At 43.6% G+C, this 22,899-nt stretch overlaps 1 protein-coding gene across 9 annotated transcripts in view; it reads left to right on the forward strand.

Annotated features, from left to right (window-relative positions):
* The window catches only part of CAMTA1 (calmodulin binding transcription activator 1), an 865,798-nt gene that overhangs the window by 696,063 nt on the left and 146,836 nt on the right, over positions 1-22,899 (forward strand). For all 9 annotated transcript variants that reach the window (XM_030537782.1, XM_030537785.1, XM_030537786.1 and 6 more), the window contains exon 6: positions 21,834-21,987. In XM_030537782.1, coding sequence (XP_030393642.1) covers positions 21,834-21,987 — 154 coding nt within the window. The remainder of the gene's footprint in view (positions 1-21,833; positions 21,988-22,899) is intronic.

Here is a 22,899-nt window from a genome sequence, read left to right on the forward strand (position 1 = left end):
CATAGAGCCATAGGGCTTTTCTATGTAAAATAGTCCATACATCCCACTCAATAACTTTTCAGGGAGACAGCTGTTATTATTTTTATTATTTATTATTATTTTTATTTGTATTACCATAGATCCTAATCAAGGGCCAGGACCCTGCTGTGCTGGACACTGTACAAACAAGACTGTGCCCCCAAGAGTTTACAGTCTAAAGACCAGAGACGATGGATGGGTACAGAGAGGCCAATAGGGGAGTACAAGGAAACACTGAGACAATATTGGGCCATGTAATAGATTGTGGTCTCAGTGCACCAGCAGTCCAGCTGATGTGTGTGCTACCATTACCCGCTGTTGGGTGGATGGATATCAGGCTTGGGTACAAAGAAAGGCTCCCTCAGTGATCCCCTGACTTTTCTCTTGGCTGGTACTACTCATTAATTTGAAATGTTTGCGTTGTCTTTGGTCATGGCAGCTCAAATCACTGCTACATCCCGGAGACCACCTTGGGCCTTCTCCAAGTTGTTTAGGAGAGTCCCCTGGCATTTCCCAATGTGAGTTAAATGCCAGCCATTCTCATTTTCACCACCTCTCATTTCTCATGGGTAGTTTTAAATCATTTGTCAGGGTTTCAAATCTTATTTATATTTCCTCCTGGTGTATTTATACTTAAGGTGAAGGTGATTTTGAGGTAAAGACAAAAGCAGCTTTTAATCAGACACTGTAGATGTTAAACCCTCTGCAATCTGGGCCTGACAGTAGTATCTCCTTCATGATGTGGATGCCCTTAGGATCACCTGCTTGCTCTGCAGTGAGGCTGAATGAACTGTTCCTGTCTAGATCTGTTTCCAGTATCTCAACAGAAACAGAAAAGTTTTGAGGGGCAGAGAAAGATTTAAAGACCATTTCCTTATTGCATTCTCCTAAGGCTGTCATGTTTGAGGCTGTGCCGTTAGGTACTCTTCGTATCTTATCTGCAGGAGGTGCCTTTATAGCCATAAAGGACAAGGTATTAGAGAGTGGGGTTTGATTCATGTTAGTATTCAGAATGTCTTTCCAGGCAGGTTGCAGGGACAACTTGGTATTTCAGGCAAGGACACTGCTTTGCAGCCTTCTTGTTTAGGTAGGTGAGAAAGAAAAGCATAAAAAGCATCTGGAATTTGTCTGTGTCATTAATATAACAGGTACAGTCCAGGCAGAGTTAACCTGGAAGCTTCTTCCCCATACTATCAGCCAACCCCAGAAGCTACTGGAGGATGAAAAAAGATAGAGGGATTAAGAAAGAAAATAACAAAAGGAAAAACTGTATTTTCTAATCCAAACCTTGCCCTGCAGTGTCTCTGTAACCCCTAGTCATTCTTTTGAGACATAAAATGTAGAGCACTACAATTACGTTAGTGATTACACTTTATCTTTTTCTACCAAGGTATTAAAGAGGAACTGGGGAGCACATTAAAAAAACATAGAGCCCTATTTAATCATGATTCCCTCTAAAACAATTGCAGGAAATCTCACTGTTATAATTGCATGATCATAAAAATCAGTGTTAAGCTTTTCAAGCTTTGCACAATTCATCATTTGCCTGGTTTGCAGTCTGGAGCTATGTCAGTTTAGTGAGCCTTGGATTATTTGGGTCTTTAACTGCACTTCATAGAGGAGCACCCCCTGGCTGCAGTAATGCTACAGGGAGAGCAACAATGGTCCAAACTTTGATGCTCCTCCCTGATTTAAATGAGCCTTTGATATTACAAACCAAACCACACCGCAAATGCCTTACAGCACCTTCTTCTACTAAGGCTCTGAAAATCTCAAAATCCCAACTTCTGGGCCAGACAGTCCACATACAAGCCCACAGATTGCTGGGTCTGCGGGGCTTATTGACAAAGACATAGACATGGTGGAGTTACCTGCTCCTCTTACTGCTTTCTAGGTAATACCTGCATTGCAGAGCTGAAACATGCTGACCTCTGCTACTTGCTTCCCAAACCCAGAGGGACACTAATCAGGAGACCACATACCTTGTTCTGCAGCACAGACACACCCAGGCTATTTACAGATGTACTAGGGCAGTCTCCGGAGGCACAAGAGGGCAGAGGCATAAGGAATGAATGTGTCACAGCAGAAAGCAGTTGCATCATGAAATGTCACCCCTGCTTGGGGCATGTTACACTTCTGTACGTTCCCCCCTTTTCTGTTTTGGGGACCACTGATTTGCCCACAATCTTCCCTTGGTAGTTTTATTCCAGGTGTTGCAGTTCTCTTTCCTAACTCCGCACAACTTCTCCCTGGTGTTGCTATCATGGAGATGTTCACTTTTTAAACTAAATGGCAAGAAGATACTGTCTTGAAATAATAACAACAACCAAATACATGGTTTCCCCTTTCAGCACCCTACTATAAAAAATTGTTCCAGCGCCTCTGTCTAGGATCCCATATGGCCCTTGTCACTGGAAGTATCTGATCCCCAGGCATCTTCCTTCCTGAATATGGAGCCTGCCATCTCCTCTAATCCTGAGATTCAAGGTCCTGAACTTGTGCGGTTTGGTCCTACACCTGATGCATTGCCTTTCTAATCCTCTTAGCCATGTTTAGTATTTAAGCAATTTGTAGTTAGAAACTGACTCCACCCAGCTTGTTTGCTGATCAGCTCGTCATATTCCTCAGTAGAACACATATCCCTGAAACAAAGGTTCGTTTGCTTTGCGTTTTCCCTTGACTGTGTTGTGCAGGGGTAATTCCCATTCGTGTTTAGAGGAGTCTGTCTCTCCCACCACCCTCAGTTATATTTCCTTAATTATTCTAATTCATATTGAAAATCTGTTTGCGGTGAACTCACTGTGTTTGACGGCAATGCAGGATTCTTCGTCCGTAGTCTGAGCTTGGAGCCTCTAGCAGTTTGATCATGAAGGGAACTTTTAGAACTCTATTTGTGGTATCAGAATCACTTCCATGGCAACAGACTGAGCTGTCACTGCACTGAAGGATGCGTTAGTGAGACAAGAGATTCTCTTACCTTTCATTAATAGCCAAGAGAGGGAAAATACCAACAATTCACGAAAGGGGAACCAAAGTAAATGTACATCAGATATTCTATAAATGTTACTCCACGCAGTAAAGAAGCAAGAGCTGAGTTAGAGATAAATAATTAGCTGAGCGGAAGATAAAGTTATAAAGGGAGGCAGTTGCAGTTTCTCATGCGCTTAATCCTTAGGAATTAAAACCAGAGGCAAATGGCTGTGGAAACTATTCGTACTCCTCTTTCATCCCTCCAGCTTTTTCTTCTCTGTTGTATGGACAGTCATAATTTAGTGGACACTAATCTCAGGAGCTTCGTAAAGCTGGTGAGATACAAATAGGAGATTTGATTTACTAAATGTTTAATTAGAACATTTTTATAAGAATATAAGAACAGCCATACAAGGTCAGATCAAGGGTCCATCCAGCCCAGTATCCTGTCTGCCGACAGTGGCCACTGCCAGGTGCCCCGAGGGAATGAAAAGACAATGAAATGAGTCTCAATGACAGCAAAAGAGATATTAGACTCCATTAAATGCCCAGTGGCTGCATAGCTCAGGCATGGTAATGCCCTTTTGTCTCTATGTAACTTAGTGACCTGCCCCTGGTGATAGTAAGTGAAAGTTCAGTGGCCTTTATGAAACGACCTGGAAATCTCAGTCTAGTTCCTCAGGACACCTGTAATTGGCCCCCAAATTTCACTCTCATCGAGGGGCCAAGCACTGAATGGGCTGTAGACCATGAACTTCCCTCTTACTCCTAAATGTAGCCCTCTCTGTGTCGTGAGAACCACAGTCCAAAACTTGCATTGTGGGTGTCCTATACTTTTTCTGGGCTAAAAGGGGGGCCTCTGTTCCGACTGATACGCACTTAACACAGATGTCACATTGACAGGCGCCCCATGGCGCCTCAGTAAATAATCATGATGTTTGCTTTTCTGAAACAAAAAAAGCATCTCACAGAAAGCTAGGGATTCCACACATGCACCAGCAGGGTGGGCTTAGCCATCTCACACCCACAGGGCCCCTGGCAGATCAGGAAATGAAGCAGGTGGGCTTACGGCTTCTGAAGAACACAAAGAATAAGCTCATGAAAGCCACAGTCCAAGGGTTCTGGGTAAAAATATCAAAAACAGATGCTGGAATTACTGGTTTCATAATCTGTAAAAGCCTGTAGGTGTTTTGTGGCTTTTCACAATGTAGCTCTAGCAGCTACAGATACAGCCAAGGCAATGATAGTGTTAAAACCAGAAGGAATGAAGCAGTTAAAAGTTAGTACCACCTACAGAAGAGAACCCACAAATCTTCCTTTCTGCTGAGTCTATTTGGCAAACTTGGGGAAGGAAGAGACAATATCTTATCAGGATTCCTTGGTTCCTCAGAGCTGCTTGAAGCCTCTGTGACACAGATGGGCAGCCTTAATATGGGTCTCTGGGAAGATTGTTTCATGGGTCTCCGAATTATTGCAAAAAGCCAACAGAGGTGAATATTTAGAGATTTATTAATACATTAAAGCTACATGTTTAATATATCTTTCTGTTCTGATGACCCCAGTTGTCCTTTGCTCCTGAGAAATTTTTTGAAAGAAAATAAGATTCCACTTTCTCTGTTAATGCAATTTGAGACACAAGATGGAATTTTAATTCAGAGATCTTTACAACCTAAAGTTAAATCCTTAGTCTGATTTTAATTAAGAAATCTCATGGTGATGCTGGCTAGATTGTAATGCCAGAGAAGCTTGTGAGAGCTTCTGGGATGAATTGAGCCCTTAGAAGCCAAGAATGGCTGCACAAGCGTATATTCTCCTCCCAAATCCAATTTACAAACAGCTAATCTGACTCCTTTCCCAGCAGCTCAACATTCCCATAACACCCCATGCTCTGCAGCCCACCTGCTCCCAGATCTTCCTTGCCAGCAGGAATTATCTTTCCTGTTGTCAGCTGTGGAACCCTCCTGCTACCCCAGTTTGACAAGCACCTGGCTTGATCTCTTGTTTCTAGTTAAAATGCTGCATATAATACATGCAGGATCCAGCCCTCCACCCCAACAGTAAACCCTGAGTCTACTTCCCAAACACCTCTGACTCCACCCAGCCATTGGAACGCCCTCCAAGCACTCAGTTCCCAATCTCCCACCCAGCTTCAGAGTCCCCTTCTCTGCGTTCCACCACAGCAGAGCCTCCCCGTCTACCTTTCCTCCTAGGCCTCTGAACACTCCCACTTTTCTGGTGCTCAGCTGACCTCTTTCAGCTATGGATGACTGGGATGTGGCTGCTCTGAGTTATGGCTATCTTTCTTTTTGTTGTTGCAGCCACTGTCATCAAATGTGCTCAGCCCAAAATAATTTCAGGCACTAGTACGTATCTATAAGGTAAACCTGAGATGTTTTGGCTTTGATTGTTATCATGAGAGACTAATATATTCCAATACTACAGCTGCCAGGTTGGCTAGCAATAGCATTACCTCAATTAGAAATTAGTTCAGGGATAAAGATGATACTGGGATTCATACCAATAATCTTGTCCACAGCCAGCGCTTTGCTAGTTGAAAGGAGAAATCCCATTACTTCAGTGTGTGTGTGTATTTGTGCACTGTCTATTCTGTGGCCCAGATTCTACTTTTGATTAGACCATTATAAATCCAGAGTAACCGTTGTGACTTCACTGGACTTATTCCAGATTTACACCACCAGAAATTATGGCAGAATGTGACTCTGTCTGTGTCTGTATTATATATTGAAAGATAATGGAATTTTTTGCCAGGATGTCTGTGTGCAGTATCCTACCATCAATTTAGTGTTTGTATCACCCAAACTCTAGGAGGCCTTTTAGAATAACCATCTACAAAAACTGTAGAAACTTTCCTTTTTTATGCTGTGTTTCCCAGGTGACATTCTGTGAGGTATTAATCCTACCACCACAGTGGTGTATGTGAAATACTTTCAATCTTCGCAGAAACCTGATTGCACCTTTCACCCTTTTGAATGATCTGAGGAATATAAAGCAAACCTCATAAATGAATTGTTGCCAAAAAACCGTCTAGTAACTCGGACAGATAGTGAAAGGAATAGAAAGTTGTACTTTTCAACAAATAAATTCAGTTATTCATAGCAAGTGGGAGAAATTATAGAACAATTTCCACCTCTGAGTAGTTTCTAACCATTGGATTTATAGACTCTTGAAAATGGCAATGATTGTATTTCCTAATAACCCATTGTGCACAAAGGGCAACCCTAATAGCTCATTTGCACCAGCCTTTTAGTGAGAGAACTGGTCATCTGAATGTCCTTTATTACAAGCTTCCCCTAGCCCAACAGCCTGGCCATTTCAGGATGATGGGAAATGGTAGTTTTTCTTTGACATGTCTGCACCCTGGGATCTAGTAGACTCTGTTGCCTGCTTTGCAAATGATGTTTTTAGTTTATATTTGTTACCACAAACAGGGACTTTGAGGCATGAGTGCCCCTCAAAAAAAACCAACTGTTTGTTAGTCCACATGGGGCAGCTAAAGACCTCTGTCTATATCCAGGAGATCAACAGACTTATTCCCACTGATAGGTAAGAATAGGTCTGAACTTTGCTAAGCAGCAGAGCAGACTTGGGCACTTTCCTGTAACCATGGTGTCACAGAGTCCCTGGGCGATGCTCTGGAACTGCTCCCCACCAAGCCAGGCAGGACTTTGGGGAGCCTCCTCTCCCTTGGAGCAGACTTGTTCAGGGCAAGAAGCTCACACGTCTTCACCTCCTGGGTCTCTCCTTGGAGCATTCAGCATCCTCTACCCCTCCGTGCGCTTCCCACAGCGAGTCCACCCCGGCGGGGTCCTGGGAAGCCACAGGGTCCTGCCCCGCCACTTCGCAGTCAGACGTGACTCTCAGCCAGCCAGTAAAACAGAGGTTTATTCGATGACAGGAACAGGGTCTAAAACAGAGCTTGTAGATACAGCGAACAGGACCCCTCGGCCGGGTCCATTCTGGGGGGCCATGAACCAGACCCCCCACGTCTGCACTTCACTCCTCGACCCCCGCCAGCTCCAGACTAACCACCCCTTCCAGCCCCACCTCTCTGCTCATCTCCTTTCCCGGGCCAGGAGGTCACCTGATCCCTTTGTCTCCAACACCTTCAGCTGGCACCTTTGCAGAGGAGGGGCCCAGGCCATCAGTTGCTAGGAGACAGAGGGTCAGGCATTTAGGTGCACTGGCCCTTTACTCTGCCAGATACTTAAGAACTGCCATGGGGACACTGAGGCACCAACACAGTATTCAGAGCAAACTTTAAGAACATTCCTAGTTCGTCACACATGGGTACTATCTAGAAATCTAATAACACACACTGTTTCATTGTTCATGTAGGAGCAAATCCTGCCCTCTTCTCCATGGGTATGGAGAATTCCTTACAGCAGAGTCAATGCAATACTTACTGTGTGTAAGATAAGTTTTAGGGAGGCTGCACAGAGTGTGCTTACTGTCTGCATGGCACAGAGCTAATCTCCGCAGGACACTTGCATACACTTGCACAGGAGGGATGGGGGGCAGGGTAAAGAGGATGCACTGTCTACATTGCAGCACAATGGGAGAGGGGGTGCAGAAAGTGCAGAGGCTATTTTAGCCTCAGTGTCACAGTCACGAGCACAGAGAAGATGCACCACTGTTCTGCCGCCTAGGGGAGGAAGGAGGCCAGTGGCCAACCTGTGGCCTGATTCACAGAATTGGGCACTTAACACATGATGGATTTCCAAGATTAACTCTTTCTGCTCTCCAGTACTGAACTAACCATCCCAGTATTGCCACAGGATCTTCCTGGGGCTAGAGTCTGGGGCTGATGTTGCAGGGGTGAGGAGGAGTGAGTTTAGCAGGTTACCAAAATTACATTTGCATCCTCCACACTCCTCTACCCCATACATCAGTAGGGAGTAAACCCCAAACTCAACTGCGTCATTAAAGCTGCAGGTTGAAGCTAAATGGCTTTACAAAATATGACTAAACGCTGATAACAGAGAATTTAAAGAGAGAATTAGGCTGTAAAAGCTCAAGGAAGATCATGCTGGGCTGCAGGAGATCATTAAGTAAAATTTATGATTTAAAAATAGTAAAGATCCAGAAAAGGGCAATGAAAATAATTAGAGGCACCTGAGGGGAGGGGCTGTGTTTTTATGAGGAGAACTTTAAAAGCCTCTGGACTATTTGGTTTGGAAAGTAATAGGAGGTAGGATAGAGCCATAACAATGAAGGGAATAGAGAAACCAGTCTGGATTGCTAACTACCCTTCCATATAATACAGTATCGCAGGTCTGATAGGGCAATGAATATAATTAAAAAGCACCAGAACTTTTTATTCGATGAATTATTAATTTGTGGGATTTATTGCTGCACGAGTCACTATTTGTCTCAATAGAAACAAGATTCAGATGAGACTCAGATGTTCAAAAAAACAAGAATAGAATCTACAGTGGTGCTGGTTAAAATAAAACTAGAGGGGCTGTAATCCTCACTTTTCATGGTATAACTGATCCAAGCTGATCACAGCTCAGGTCTAGAAGAAATACTCTCTACCTGTAGTACTTAGATGCACTGTGCTGGGCCACTGCCATCCTCTGCAGCACCTGGTATGGTGGAGTTATGATGCTGTACTGCTGGAGACCAGGGCTGGCTCCAGCTTTTTTGCCGCCCCATGCGGCGAAGGGAAAAAAAAAAGACAAAAAGGACAAACCCAATTGAGCTGCCACCGATGTGCCGCTGAAGAGAAACAGAGGGACTGAAGGACCTGCCACCAAATTGCCGCTGAAGATCCGGATGCGTCGCCCCAGCAACTGATGGACTTTCTATTGGCTGCCCCAGGCACCTGCTTCCTTCGCTGGTGCCTGGAGCCGGCCTTGTGGAGACAGACCATTGTTCTGCCTGCTATGGCATTTCCTATGTGTTAGACTGAGCCTAGGAATGCTCCCCTGTATGTCAGTGGGAGCAAGACTGCACCCAGAAACAGGTTGGTGTGAAATCAACTAGAGAACAATTGCCCCTCCTTGCTTAGCCATTTTTGTCTTTTTCGCATTGTCCCCCATCGTCTTCACTGCCAGCAATGCTAGTCTTGGCACACCATGGATCCATTCCTTCCAGGCCTGTCTCTGTGCTTTATCCTGCATTGCTCTTTACAAACACCCTTACAGAGCTAGTCCACAAAGCTCACTAACCTCCTAGGATAAAAGTGCCTCCTGGAGAACGCTTCTAGTGTAATGCCTGTAGGGAATGCACTGGCTAAAAACGGCCAGGTAAAGGAGTGATGATGAAATAGGATAACAGTAGCATAGGATAGTGCCGTATCAGAGTGTAACCCTCATTGCCTGACTGCTCCTTCCACCTGCCGTTGTTTGTCTGTCTCTGTTTTACATTGTAAGTCCTTCAGAGCAGGAGCTATTCTGTACCACTTCCTGTGTTTTTACAGTGCTTCATGGATTATGGGCACTACTGGGAACAAATAATTATTTCTGGTAGAGACTAAAATGACAGGAATGCCATGCTCTTGTATTGAGGATGAAGGTAAATGGCTGGTGTTCCTGTAGGCTGATGCTATCTTTGATTTGAGGTTTTTTTCTGCAGGTGGCTGGGGTGAAATCTGCTGGTGTTCATCCTCTTAGAAGGTAGCATTTATTCCCCTTCCTAATTCTAGTGGTGGGTTGAAATGCAAGACCTTTCTCCTCACTCAGAGGTTATTTCCCCAGAAACTATCACCAACCCTGATCATTTGTAATGCAGAAGCCAGCTGCTGGTGTGGCTCCAAGCCTTGACCTGATTGTCATTGCTGGGGAGTGAAGCACAGTCTCTCAGTATTTGACATTCTCACGAGCTGCACATGTTGCATACTACGGCTGCCCAGAGATGAGCTTTGATTTTCCCTTTCTCGCGCTCTTTATTTTTAATTGCCGTTGTTGTTGTTGTGGTCATTGCCTTTTCTGTCTGACGACTGGAGACCTCCCCTCATATGGAGCTTCCAAACTGTAAGTCTGTCTGGTGGGAAGCAAACATAGGGCTATTGTTGCAGGTGAAAAAATATTTCCCTCCCCTCTCTGCCAGGCTTCTGATAGAAAAGCGATGAAGTGCTGGAATACCCATCATTTCTTCGTTCCATAATATATCATCCCCTTTTGCGGCTTTGTGGCTCTTTTTTATGTGCCTTTGCCCCCGCACTGTTTATTAAAATCTGGGTGCAGGAAAAGCTTTGCAATTGTGCATAAATAGTGCTAATATGAAAAATATCATCATAAAATGGGCTGGTGGAACAAACAATCACTGATTTACTTTGCTAATTTAAATTGTATGTAACGGTTAGCATTGGGAGGCTATGCCTCTCCTCCAGCAACCATGCTGGGAGGTCTGCAGCACCATTACGCGCTATTATTAGTTTCTGGATAATGTATACATTTTCACTATAATACAAGCCTTTCTCCTTCATTTTTCATGAGAACTGGCATTAGATTAATGACTAAGCCACAGAAGCAACGTAACGCCATGCCAGTCTGATTTATTGACCACTTAGCGTTGATGAAGCTGCAAACAAGAGTCAAACAGATGTTGCAGCTGCATTTTTCTATATCAAAACTAACAGCCTTTTGCATTTTTAACCGTTTCTTGTAATGTGCTCCTGCTTTTACCACAAAACGAGGGATATTGCCACAAATTACCCTTCCCTTCCCCAGAGGGCCCCCATCTGGAACTGCAGAGACGGCGGCAGTGTGTGTGCAAGGCTCCCAGTTGCCAGGCAGACTTAGTGTATGACATGGCAAGTGGCAGAGGCTTTGTGACTCCAGTGAGTGGAAAGCTGTGTGGAGTTGCTGACATACATAGCGTTAAGATCAGTGAATATGCTGTGCTATGTATCTATTTCTAGAGCCTTCTACATTCCTATTGATGGCTGGCCACAGTTTTATGTAAGATTTCCTTGTAGACTAGAGGTAAGGCTTCTTAGATGTACATGGCAGGTCTCTTTTCTGGCTGAACCCTGGTGTGTTTCCTGCAGGTGGAAAACAGTTTTCCTGAAGTTCTGTAAGTAGTGAAATGGTCAGAAATCAACCCCTTGGTCCTGGAAGGAAGAGGAGCCTGGGATTTTTTCATCCTCATAAACAATCTACAGTTCATTTGGCTCAAAGAGAGCCAAAGCACCGTGTGCCCATCCACTCTCATTGGTGCTAGTGGTGATTTTGGTCTTCGTCACATTCCTTCTTGCCACTGATATTTAGCACTTTACAATGTAAACCACAGAAAAACAAAAGAGAATGTAGCTCCTTGGCTTGATATTAACAACTTGAGAACTGATCGGGTTTAATTTGCAGTATATGTGGGAGAAGCATAAGAAGGGAGGGAATTGCTTCAGAAAGGACAAGGAAGTTGTGAGTGTACAGACAGTGACTCAGGTTTCAAAGCTTCTTGTTACACAACACAAGGTTCTGAAGAGCTTCTCTGGGAAAAAGAAACCTGCCACATCTTGGAAGCTAAACTTCACTAATGACTGAAACTTGACATTTAGTTTCTGATGGTAGCAATAAAGTAGTTCCAGCTCCCAGCCATAATACAGATTAAATTATTAGGGATAAATGCAGTACTGCACTATACATCAATCATGCCTAGCAGCTAGTGCACGGTCTGATCCCTCTATTGGTGCAGTTGCCTTTTCATCCTCAGACTAATGGCTTCTTGTTTTTGACTTGTCAAAAGTTATTTCTAAATCAAGTTGCATTCACTTCACCAGAGTCTCTCCTCCATTCCCATTGCTGTCAATGGAAAATTACCATGCAGCATTCAACATTACAAACGCTTCTCACTTACCTTCATAGACTCCTAGGTTCATAGATTCCTATGCCAGAAGGGATCATTGTGATCATCTAGTCTGACCTCCTGTATAACATAAGCCATAGAACTTCCCCCAAAACAATTTCCAGAGTATATCTTTAAGAAAAACATCCAACCCTGATTTAAAAATTGTCTATGATGGAGAATCCACCACAACCCTTGGTAAATTTTATAAATGGTTAATTAACGCTCACTGTTAAATATTTATGCCTTATCTCCAGCCTGAATTTGTCTAGCTTCAACTTCAAGCCATTGGATCGTGTTACATCTTTCTCTGCTAGATTGAAGAGCTCATAATCAAATATTTTTCTCTAAATAAGTTCTTATAGGGTATCTCTACACAGCAATTCCACAGCTGGCCTGTGTCAGCTAACTCAGGCTTGCAGGGCTTGGGCTAAGGGGCTGTTTAATTACAGTGTAGATGTTTGGGGTCAGGCTGGAGCCTGGGCTCTGGGACCCTACAAAGGGGTAGCATTTTCATATGATATGATTACATCATGCATTTTTCCCAAATACAAGACAGAAATATTTATTGAACGCTTCTGCTTTTTCTGCATTATTGATAATTCTACCATTTCCATCTAGAAATTGACCAATGCCATTGTCAGGATTCATTTTGTTCTTAACATACTTTAAAAACTCCTCCTTATTGTCCTCAACTCTGCTGGCCATAGAGTTCTTCTTGTGTATCTTGGCTTCCCTTATCAATTTTCTACAATTCTGAACTTCTGACTTATATTCATTACTATAAACTTCCCTTTTTTTCCATTTGTTATATTTTATTTTTGTATAGCTGCCGCCACCTCCTCTGTGAACCAGGTCAGGTTTTTAACCAATATGGTCTTCTTCTTTGATTATGGCTTTTGGGGCTTCTAGTGAAGTGTTCTTAAACAATTCCCAGTTATCATTCACATGTTTCTGATTAATTTATTTCTTCTAGCTGATTTGGCTCATAATTGTTTTCAGCCTTGTGAAACTGGCTCTTTTAAAGCACCAAATATAGATATATAGTGGTTTGGACTTTATTCTGTTTGCACATTATAAATGATCCTTTGTACCTAAGCGATCACTAACTTTTCATTCTGTGGTCAGTTCCTCTTTTTCTGTGAAGATGCAACCAACAAGGGGGTTTATAACATTTTTTCAGTTAGGAAATTGTGATTTATAATCTCTAGGAATTCTAAGGATGTGTAAGCACTGGCTGCAGAACACCTCCAGCACATGACCCTCAAACTGAAGTCCTCCTTATTCACACCACTTTTTACCTACACATTAATGATAGGTGCATAAAGAATCAATCAACCTGTTTCCAAGTGTGATTTGAAGGTGTGTAGGCTAATGCTCCATCTTGTGCTTTATCTGTTAGGACATTGATCCATAAGCATTCAAGTTCATTTTCTTCTGAGTTATCAGTGACTCAGAAACAGGTAATGCCACTTTTGACATAGAGTGCCACTCCCCTTCCCATTTTGCCCTCTTACTCCTTCCTAAATATAACCATTGATGTTAACATTTCAATAGTGCATCATCCGACCAATTTTCAGTAATAGCAACTAGATCGACTTTATGCTCATAAATTCAAATTCCTCTTGTTTATTACCCAGGCTCCTAGCATTGTTGTTATTCAATTCAATAATTTCTTCTCTTCATGTCATAGAATCATAGAATATCAGGGTTGGAAGGGACCTCAGGAGATCATCTAGTCCAACCCCTGCTCAAAGCAGGACCTATTCCCAACCAAATCATCCCAGCCAGGGCTTTGTCCAGCCTGACCTTAAAAACCTCTAAGGAAGGAGATTCCACCAGCTCCCTAGGTAACCCATTCCAGTGCTTCACCACTCTCTGAGTGAAAAAGTTTTTCCCAGTATCCAACCTAAACCTCCCCCACTGCAACTTGAGACCATTACTCCTTGTTCTGACATCTGCTACCACTGAGAACAGTCTAGATCCATCCTCTTTGGAACCCCCTTTCAGGTAGTTGAAAGCAGCTATCAAATCCCTCCTCATTCTTCTCTTCTGCAGACTAAACAATCCCAGTTCCCTCAACCTCTCCTTATAAGTCATGTGTTCCAGCCCCCTAATCATTTTTCTTGCTGTTCGCTAGACTCTCTCCAATTTTTCCACATCCTTCTTGTAGTGTGGGGCCCAAAACTGGACACAGTTCTCCAGATGAGGTCTCACCAATGCCGAATGGAGGGGAATGATCATATCCCTCGATCTGCTGGCAATGTTCCTACTTATACAGCCCAAAATGCCCATAACCTTCTTGGCAACAAGGGCACACTGTTGATTCATATCCAGTTTCTCATCCACTGTAACCCTTAGTTTCTTTTCTGCAGAACTGCTGCCTAGCCATTCAATCCCTAGTCTGTAGCGGTGAATGGGATTCTTCCATCCTAAGTGCAGGACTCTGCACTTGTCCTTGTTGAACCTCATCACATTTCTTTTGGTCCAGTCCTCTAATTTGTCTCAATCCCTCTGTATCCTATCCCTACCCTCCAGCGTATCTACCGCTTCTCCCAGTTTAATGTCATCTGCAAACTTTCTCAGAGTGCAGTCCACCATCCTCCAGATCATTAATGAAGATATTGAACAAAACCAGCCCCAGGACCAACTCCTGGGGCACTCCGCTTGATACTGGCTGCCACCTAGACATGGAGCCATTGATCACTACCCATTGAGCCCAACGATCTAGCCAGCTTTCTGTCCACCTTATAGTCCATTCTTCCAGCCCATACTTCTTTAACTTGCCAGCAAGAATACTGTGGGAGACTGTATCAAAAGCTTTGCTAAAGTCAAGGAATAACACATCCACTTCTTTCCGCTCATCCACAGAGCCAGTTATCTCATCATAGAAGGCAATTAGGTTAGTCAGGCATGAGTTGCCCTTGATGAATCCATGCTAACTGATCCTGATCACTTTCCTCTCCTCTAAGTGCTTCAGAATTGATTCCTTGAGGACCTGCTCCATAATTTTTCCAGAGACTGAGATGAGTCAGACGGGCCTGTAGTTCCCCGGATCCTTCTCCTTCCCTTTTTTAAAGATGGGCACTACATTAGCCTTTTTCCAGTCATCCGGGACCTTTCCCAATCGCCAGGAGTTTTCAAAGATAATGGCCAATGGCTCTGCAATCACATCCGCCAACTCCTTTAGCACCCCTCGGATGCAGCACATCCGGCTCCATGGACTTGTGCTCGTCCAGCTTTTCTAACTAGTCCTAAACCACTTCTTTCTCCACAGAGGGCTGGTCACCTCCTCCCCATGCTGTGCTGCCCAGTGCAGCAGTCTGGAAGCTGACCTTGTTCGTGAAGACAGAGGCAACAAAAGCATTGAGTACATTAGCTTTTTCCACATCCTCTGTCACTAGGTTGCCTCCCTCATTCAGTAAGGGGCCCACACTTTCCTTGACCACCACCTTGTTGCTAACATACCTGAAGAAACCCTTCTTGTTACTCTTAACATCTCTTGCTAGATGCAACTCTGTGTGATTTGGCCTTCATGATTTCACTCCTGCATGCCTGAGCAATAGTTTTATACTTCTTCCTGGTCTTTTGTCCAGTCTTCCACTTCTTGTAAGCTTCTTTTTTGTGTTTAAGATCAGCAAGGATTTTACTGTTAGGCCAAGCTAGTCGCCTGCCATATTTAGTATTCTTTCTACATATCAGGATGGTTTGTTCCTGCAGCCTCAATAAGAATTCTTTAAAATACAGCCAGCTCTCCTGGACTCCATTCTCCTTCATGTTATTCTCCTGGTGGACCCTGACCATCAGTTCCCTGAGGAAGTCAACGTGCTTTTCTGAAGTCCAGGGCCATTCTGCTGCTCTCCTTTCTTCGTTGTGTCAGGATCCTGAACTTGACCATCTCATGATCGCTGCCTCCCAGGTTCCCATCCACTTCTCCTTCCCCTACTAATTCTTCCCTGTTTGTGAGCAACAGGTCAAGGAGAGCCCTGCCCCTAGTTGGTTCCTCCAGCACTTGCACCAGGAAATTGTCCCCTACACTTTCCAAAAACTTCCTGGATTGTCTGTGCACCGCTGTATTGCTCTCCCAGGAGATGTAGGGGTATTGAAGTCCCCCGTGAGAATGAGGGCCTGCAATCTAGTAACTTCTGTTAGCTGCTGGAAGAAAGCCTCATCCGCCTCATCCTCCTGGTCTGGTGGTTTATAGCAGACTCTCACCATGACATCACCCTCGTTGCTCACACTTCTAAACTTAATTCATGTAAATTTAATGTCCTTTGATTCCTTGATTGATTTTTATCCTCAGTATTTGATCCTGTGCTAAATGAGTGCTCCTGTCTTTCCCTTTTTTTATCTTTCCCTTTTGTTATTACTTTAATGCCTCCTAATATCTCTAGCCAACCTCTCTCCAAGGAGATCGGTTCCTTCTACTGAGGTGGAGGCCATCCAAACTAAATAGCCCCATTTCCTCAGGGAAGGTGAACCAATGACCAACAAAACCAAAACCCGTCACAACGCACCACTTACTTAGCCAGCAATTCATTTCCAGATCTTCTGTCTTCCTTCACTCAGGAGGCAGGAAGGATCTCCTAGATCACTTGAACATTATTCTTCTTCAGCACACTTCTGATTTCCCTGAATTTATCTGCTATCTGTGAGATATGAGCCATTACCAATAGGTGCTTGTGGTTTAACAGTCGTTCTGCTACTTGGCTTTTGGGTGGGTTTGTTCCTTGCAGTTTCAGGAGCTTTGAGTGAGGATTTGATTAGCTGCTGAGGTTTAATTTTTGTAATTCCCTTTTGTCGTTGTTGTTTTCCTCCTCAAACATGAGTGTCTTAAAGGGTTAATTCTAACCTAGCTGGATTTTAGGCCAGTGGAATTCTCCACACTTGGATGTAAGCTTGTCATAGGAGACCTCTCTAGCACCACTATGGCATTCGTTTCAGAAGAGGCATGAAATAAACATGGTACTTTATGTTCAGCTGAAGTTGCTGTATATTAAGCAGATTGTAGGTGGCTTGTGTTAGCTGCCATTGGCCCATGACATTCTCTCCACCTCCAGCTGTCTAAGATCTGAACACATAAAACACTCACTGAGATTGCTACAGTTTATTGTTCAAAGGGATTTTATTTTCTCAAATCCCAAGTCTCTTGTAATTATGAAAACTAAATCATGCTAAACCAATACATTCTCCAGCATTTTCTGCTAACATTGTTCATTACACAGCCTCAGACGTGCTGTTTCCCTGGCAAGTCAGCTAACCACACACATAATCAGGATCCAAAGTGGAAGAGGTTCAGGCATCCCAGTGGTACTGACACATGGCTCTCCTGTGCATCTGGTAAGGATGCTGCTGCTAGTAGTGAGCTGAGGAATTAGAGCAAATATTTTCGATATTGCTGCAGACAATAAAAATGCCATGGCACTGTTCCAGAACAAAACAGGAAGCTTAGTTTGGATGGTAGATGGCACTGTCTTATCCCTTTCTTGTAGATGGAATCCAAATTTTCAAAAGAAATGTGAATATAAATTTAAGGAAGGGGAAAATATGGTTGTTCCTATCAATTCCTTTAGCTGGGGTAATTGATATAACAATATGTTAATCCATGACTAAGAGGATTAATGATGGAACATGGGTGGTGGTGTCTTCAGTATAATGTCGATGCCCAGTTTCACATCACCGTCTCATCCATTGGTTGGGATAGCTGAATGATTCACTCAGTGCGTGAAATGGGGCTTGGAGGAGGATTATCTGATCAAGACTCAACCCAGACAAGTCTGATGAAGCTTCCAGGTTGAGGAAGCAACTGGAGGAAATAGCCTGGACTTCATTGGGGAAGTATCCATGGCAAGTGTTCACAAACTGAGGCTCTCACTGGCCCTCCTGGTGTTTCTGGATATCCTGGTAGCACCCGTGGCTAAAAGCTGTCTCCCTCCCTCTGTGCTTGGCAGGAAGAGTGGATCCTTAACTTAGGAAGCACATTACACCTGGATTCTGAAGTCTGCTTTGGCTACCAGTTCATTTCCAGGTGTGTGTGTATGTCCCTAAAACCTCAAATGGTTTGGGCCCTAGATGCCCCTGTTTGTGGGATGCTGTAGCAATTGAGGTTACCTGGGACTGTTTGAGCTGACATTTCCTTGGTTTAGCCATGAAAGGAGCAGGAGGGAACATGTTCTCCATGAAGGGAGCATGACTCACTCTCGCCACTGTTCAGTCTGTCAGACCCCCAAGACTGCTGACTTTCCATCTGTTTTCTGGGACTTTGGAGAGAATTTAGCTTAGGAGGGCAGTGTGGTTATTGAGGTAGTTAATGATTACTGTTTATGGAAAGCCCAGATGGGTTAAAGAGAGAAGAGGTTATCATTTATTAATAATTTATTTTGTAAGGTTGAGTTTTGTACGTGTGCCTCGATCACTGAGTTAGGGCCATTTAAAACAATAACTCTGAATGTTAATTGCGTGTCTTGGGCGCTTTTTTCAGCCCTTAGTTCTCCTTAAATTGTATAAATCGGTGCTACCTAGTTTGTGGCTTGAGAGCTGTGTGCGGCTCACAGAGGCTCCCACATACAACTCCCATGGAGTCCTTTGGTTTGCTGGAAACTCCTGTCTCTGCTGGCGACGCTGTGGTAGAGCAGTGATCACAGGACCGCATCTTGCCTGGCACCCAGTGACCACACTTACCCTGGCAGGCTTGACCCATTTGTTATGTGGGGGCAGTGTCAGTGCACAGTGAAGCTGCATGAGGATGCCACTCCACTATGACTTTGTGGATCCCAGCAGTTTCCATACGGTGACAGAGTGATTCTTCATCTCTTTGAGGCTGAGAGTCAGCGAGAGAGCTGCCAGGTAAACATCCATCCCTGAATCTCTCCTGACATCTGTGGTGCCCTGAGAGCTCCTTGTTTGTCGTTTGATTTTTGATAGATGGCTGACAACAGACTGAGACACTCCTTTAGGAAAGCCTGTACCCTATGGCCTGATTCTGATCTCACTGTCTGTAGGGAAGACAGTTGAGTTACAATGCTGTAAAACCAGAGAAAGCAAGAACCAGGTCCATAGGCACCTGATGGTGATTAATCTTTCATGGCAGGTTAATCTCCATCAAGAGCTGGTGGCACAGATTGAGATTCCTCTGTTCATTAGAAAGAAGATCCCACAACAGGATGCACAGTCCATTTTATTTGCATTCCTTTCAGTGGCACCTCCCAGCCCGTTTGTCATTGGTTCAAAATGACAGGTTAGTCTAGTTAGTTGTATGACCATCACAACAGTATATCTGAGGATCACTGACACTGTTATAACGATCACATACAGCTGATAGAGCAGCTCTCAATAGCTACTAAATGCCTAGGGAAAAAACAGTAAAACTTTCCATTGATAACTAACTGCATAAAATTGCCTTCAAGTGATTTATGATAAAAATCACCCCAAATGTTCAAAAGAGACGGAAACCTTGAAATCAGCAGCTGGTTGGGCAGCAGGTCATTAAAATATTAACCAGGTTTGTAGGCTGAGATGCTTGAATGCAGCAGATATCAGAATCAGTCACTATCTATCTAAAGAGACCTTTCTGCTCTCGTTCTGCAGGGCAGAGCTTTGGTGATAAAACCTTCACTGAATTATTGGCATGTAGCTTGGATCCCAAAACACTGGTGTGCATTTATATCTTATCTACATTTCATCAGCTGTCCTAGTGCTTACCTGAAGGTCCACCAGTCTTGAGGTGACTTGTCATTATTCTAAAAACAAGCCTCCTTGACCCACATTCCAGCTTCCCAGAGTGCTCAGCCGCAGCATGCTTCCAATACTCTCTGAAGCTGGAACGTTGTGAATTGCAGTGGTGGCTCGTGTGGCTGTCTTCACCATAGCATCATTGTACCCAGCTGGATCCCTCTCATCTTGTGATGTGTCTGATTTCACTGGTACTTGATGCTCTAGTGGTGATGCTACTTGGGGAGAATATCACAGAGAAACAAACTGTGTGCAGTGCAAGTACAGATCACACATGACCCTTTCCTGACAGTATGGCTTGATGTATGTGAATCTTGAGTCTAACAGCTGTGCCAATATATCTCTGCCACCTAACAGAGTTGCACACACACAGGAACATAGACAGTAATCATGGATGTGGCTTGTCATACACCAACCAATAACTTGATAGACACACAGCCTGTCAGCACACAGCTAGTGACTAAGGGTGAGATTTTTTTCAGACGTGTTCAGCATTGACCGAAGTCTGCTCCTGTTTAAGTCAATGGAAGTTTGATTGTATAACACAAATTTTAAAGCATTTAAAAATTCGTCATTCCAAAACAAAAAATTGAAACATTTCATTCCAAAAATGTTGATATGTCCCCTTTTTCTTCCCAAATGAAAATTTGCCAGAATTAGCTTAATTTCACAAAGTGCTTCCATTTTAATGAAACCACATATTACGATGGAATATGGTTCAGTCAAAATTTCTGCAGTCAGCTCTAAGCCTGGGTAGCACAAGAGATAGTAAAGCACAGAGACTTTCACTGCTATGTCACTGGCTCATATCTGGCACAGCTGATTGGTGACTGAAAGTCATCTTTTAACAGGGCTGTTCTCAGTGGCTACACGAATTACAGTAGTGACCTTAGTCCCAACTCTGTTGGACAGGTGGCATTCTTGTTTGCTGTCTCAGCAAAATGTCAGGAAATTAATAGTGCGATATCTTGAGTATCTGCAAGATATCACAAGCCTGCAAGATTCTTGCCCATCAGAGGGATGAGAGCTTATTTACTTCATGGTCCATTTTCAGGGCAGGTTCATTAGTAAATTGTCATTTTGGTACTGGAGTCTATTTGTTGCTCTCATTCTTTCTTCTCTGTTCAGTAGGAAATTGACTCCCATTAGTACAGCCTTTGCAAACGTGTGTCAGTTTGTGTTCCTGCTCCAATTTGGAGCTGGTCTCTAACAGCATTAATGAAACATTAGAGTTTTAATTAGACCATTATCCTATTTATTTTTATAAATAATTCCAAAGTAGTCATTAAAGTTTGTGAACTTAGGAGTAAATGACTTTAGGGAAAGAAATCAAGTTTTCAGTCTTATTATCTATTGTACAATCTCCCTGGGACATTGTGGGGAAACTGCAAGGGTTGTTTGTGGTATTATTAAGATGATTCATTTACCCACATTGTAATAAACATTCTGTTAAGTTTCCTAGTTGGAAAGTCTGTGTCACTGCGGCAGAACTGCAGTGCATCAAAGAGGAGTTGCATTTTCTTTCTTTCCCTCAGTTCCTATGGGAAGAATATGAGCTGAGAAAATGGATGGAGCATTAAACAAACCTGCAGGAGTGGGTACCCTGTAGTTGTTCAAAAAACTCCTTAACAGAAGCTCTGCAGAGTTGTTCTCTGTTCTGATTCCAGATTTCTTCAGCTTGATCTTTTCATCACAAGCATGCAAGATTCTTCAAAAGGCAAGAAATTACAGGCCTGACTGAAAGGAAGCTATGCTCAGGGGTGCTATGTAATATTGTCAGTTGCCTTGACTTTCTCCCTCCATTTTCCTGCAAATTTACTGAAAGTGTGGCTCTTATTGATGTTCTCGTGTATATTTCCATATATTTCAAATACTCTAATGTGAACCAAAACTGATCAAAGCATATGATCGAGCACATGATTCATGCCTCTTAAACCAAAGCAAATTCTGTGGCAGTTGTGACTGGTGCTTGGAGGAGTCTGCGGCTGTTGATACTGTAGTGTGTTGAAAAGGATTTGTACTAAGCAAACAAAGATAACAGTGAGACTGCAAGCAAAGGGACTCACAAGGGAGGCTGCTGTGTGCAAAGAACTCTATCTCATGTGTTGTCATTTGCAACCTCTTATAGAATGGCTGTGGTCTCAGGGAATTAATGTACAAAATGGGAATGAATTCTGACTTTTTTTTCTGAGATTGAATTTTGAATAAATAACAGGGTGAAGATAAAGCTACCTACCCCCAAGAAGGAAAGAAGACAGAAGTGGCCCCAGGTATTTATAATCTTTGTTCTCCTGTTCTCCCTACAGAACCCTGACATTGTATTGGTCCACTACCTGAATGTACCTGCCATAGAGGACTGTGGAAAACCATGTGGCCCCATCCTGTGCTCAATAAACACAGACAAGAAGGAGTGGGCGAAATGGACGAAAGAGGAACTCATTGGACAGCTCAAACCGATGTGTGAGTACTTGAGGATTTCCAGCTGCACTGGGCAAAAGGGGGCTTGTTTTCTGTATGTTCCTGGAGAAACACCAAGTGTGGGAGCTGTTGCAGACAGCGATCTGGCTCGGCCTATTTAAACATCGAACGTACTATGCACATGGCAGGATAAAGGACAATCTGGAGGCTATTTCCCTACATTTAGATGTTTTATGTCCAGCTAGTCTGAGGCCTGCCTGGGCTTCCCTTTCTGCAGGTGCAGCTTGCGTCCACAAATTCTGTACCCATAAAATGAATTGCAGGCACTAACTGAGCACTCATTCCTTGAACTACATGATCTGCACCCACGGTGAGATTTGGGCCTGCAGTTCAATTATACAATTAGTGCCCACCTAAGGGAATGGTGCCTTTTGATAACTTCCTCCAAGTTCTCCTTCGTAGTAACACTGTTTTGGTCAAAACTGCCTGGCCTGGGCACAGTATCTTCTGATAATTCACAAAATAGACTTGGATACAAATTTTACAAAATTGAGAGGAAACAAGTCCCAGGTGTCTTGGAAACTTCAGACTCTTTCCCATTTTGTGCTCCCCTAGGGAACTGCACTTTTGAAAGCCTGCTCCCTGTGCTGGGGCATTTCAGATGCTTGCTTAAGGTATTTTGGGGAAAAGGTTCCGGATGTTTCAAAGTGCAGTGTCTGTGCAGACCTTTGGTGTTCAGGCTTTTCCGGACGGGGTCACAGATATTAACCTACAGCCTTGTGACCTCTCCATTACAAATCCTCTGTCCAAAGCACCCTGTCCCACCCCCTCTTACCATCTATCCCCACTTGTGCCTGGTGTGCCTGGTGTGATCTCAGTCTTCCCCACCTGAGGAACCCTTCAGAAAGGCATCCCAGACCTTCCCAAAAGTATCTGGTCCTGTCCCCCTCTCCT

This window comes from Gopherus evgoodei, chromosome 18 (assembly GCF_007399415.2).
Source record: "Gopherus evgoodei ecotype Sinaloan lineage chromosome 18, rGopEvg1_v1.p, whole genome shotgun sequence".
In the NCBI taxonomy this organism is placed as follows: domain Eukaryota; kingdom Metazoa; phylum Chordata; order Testudines; family Testudinidae; genus Gopherus; species Gopherus evgoodei.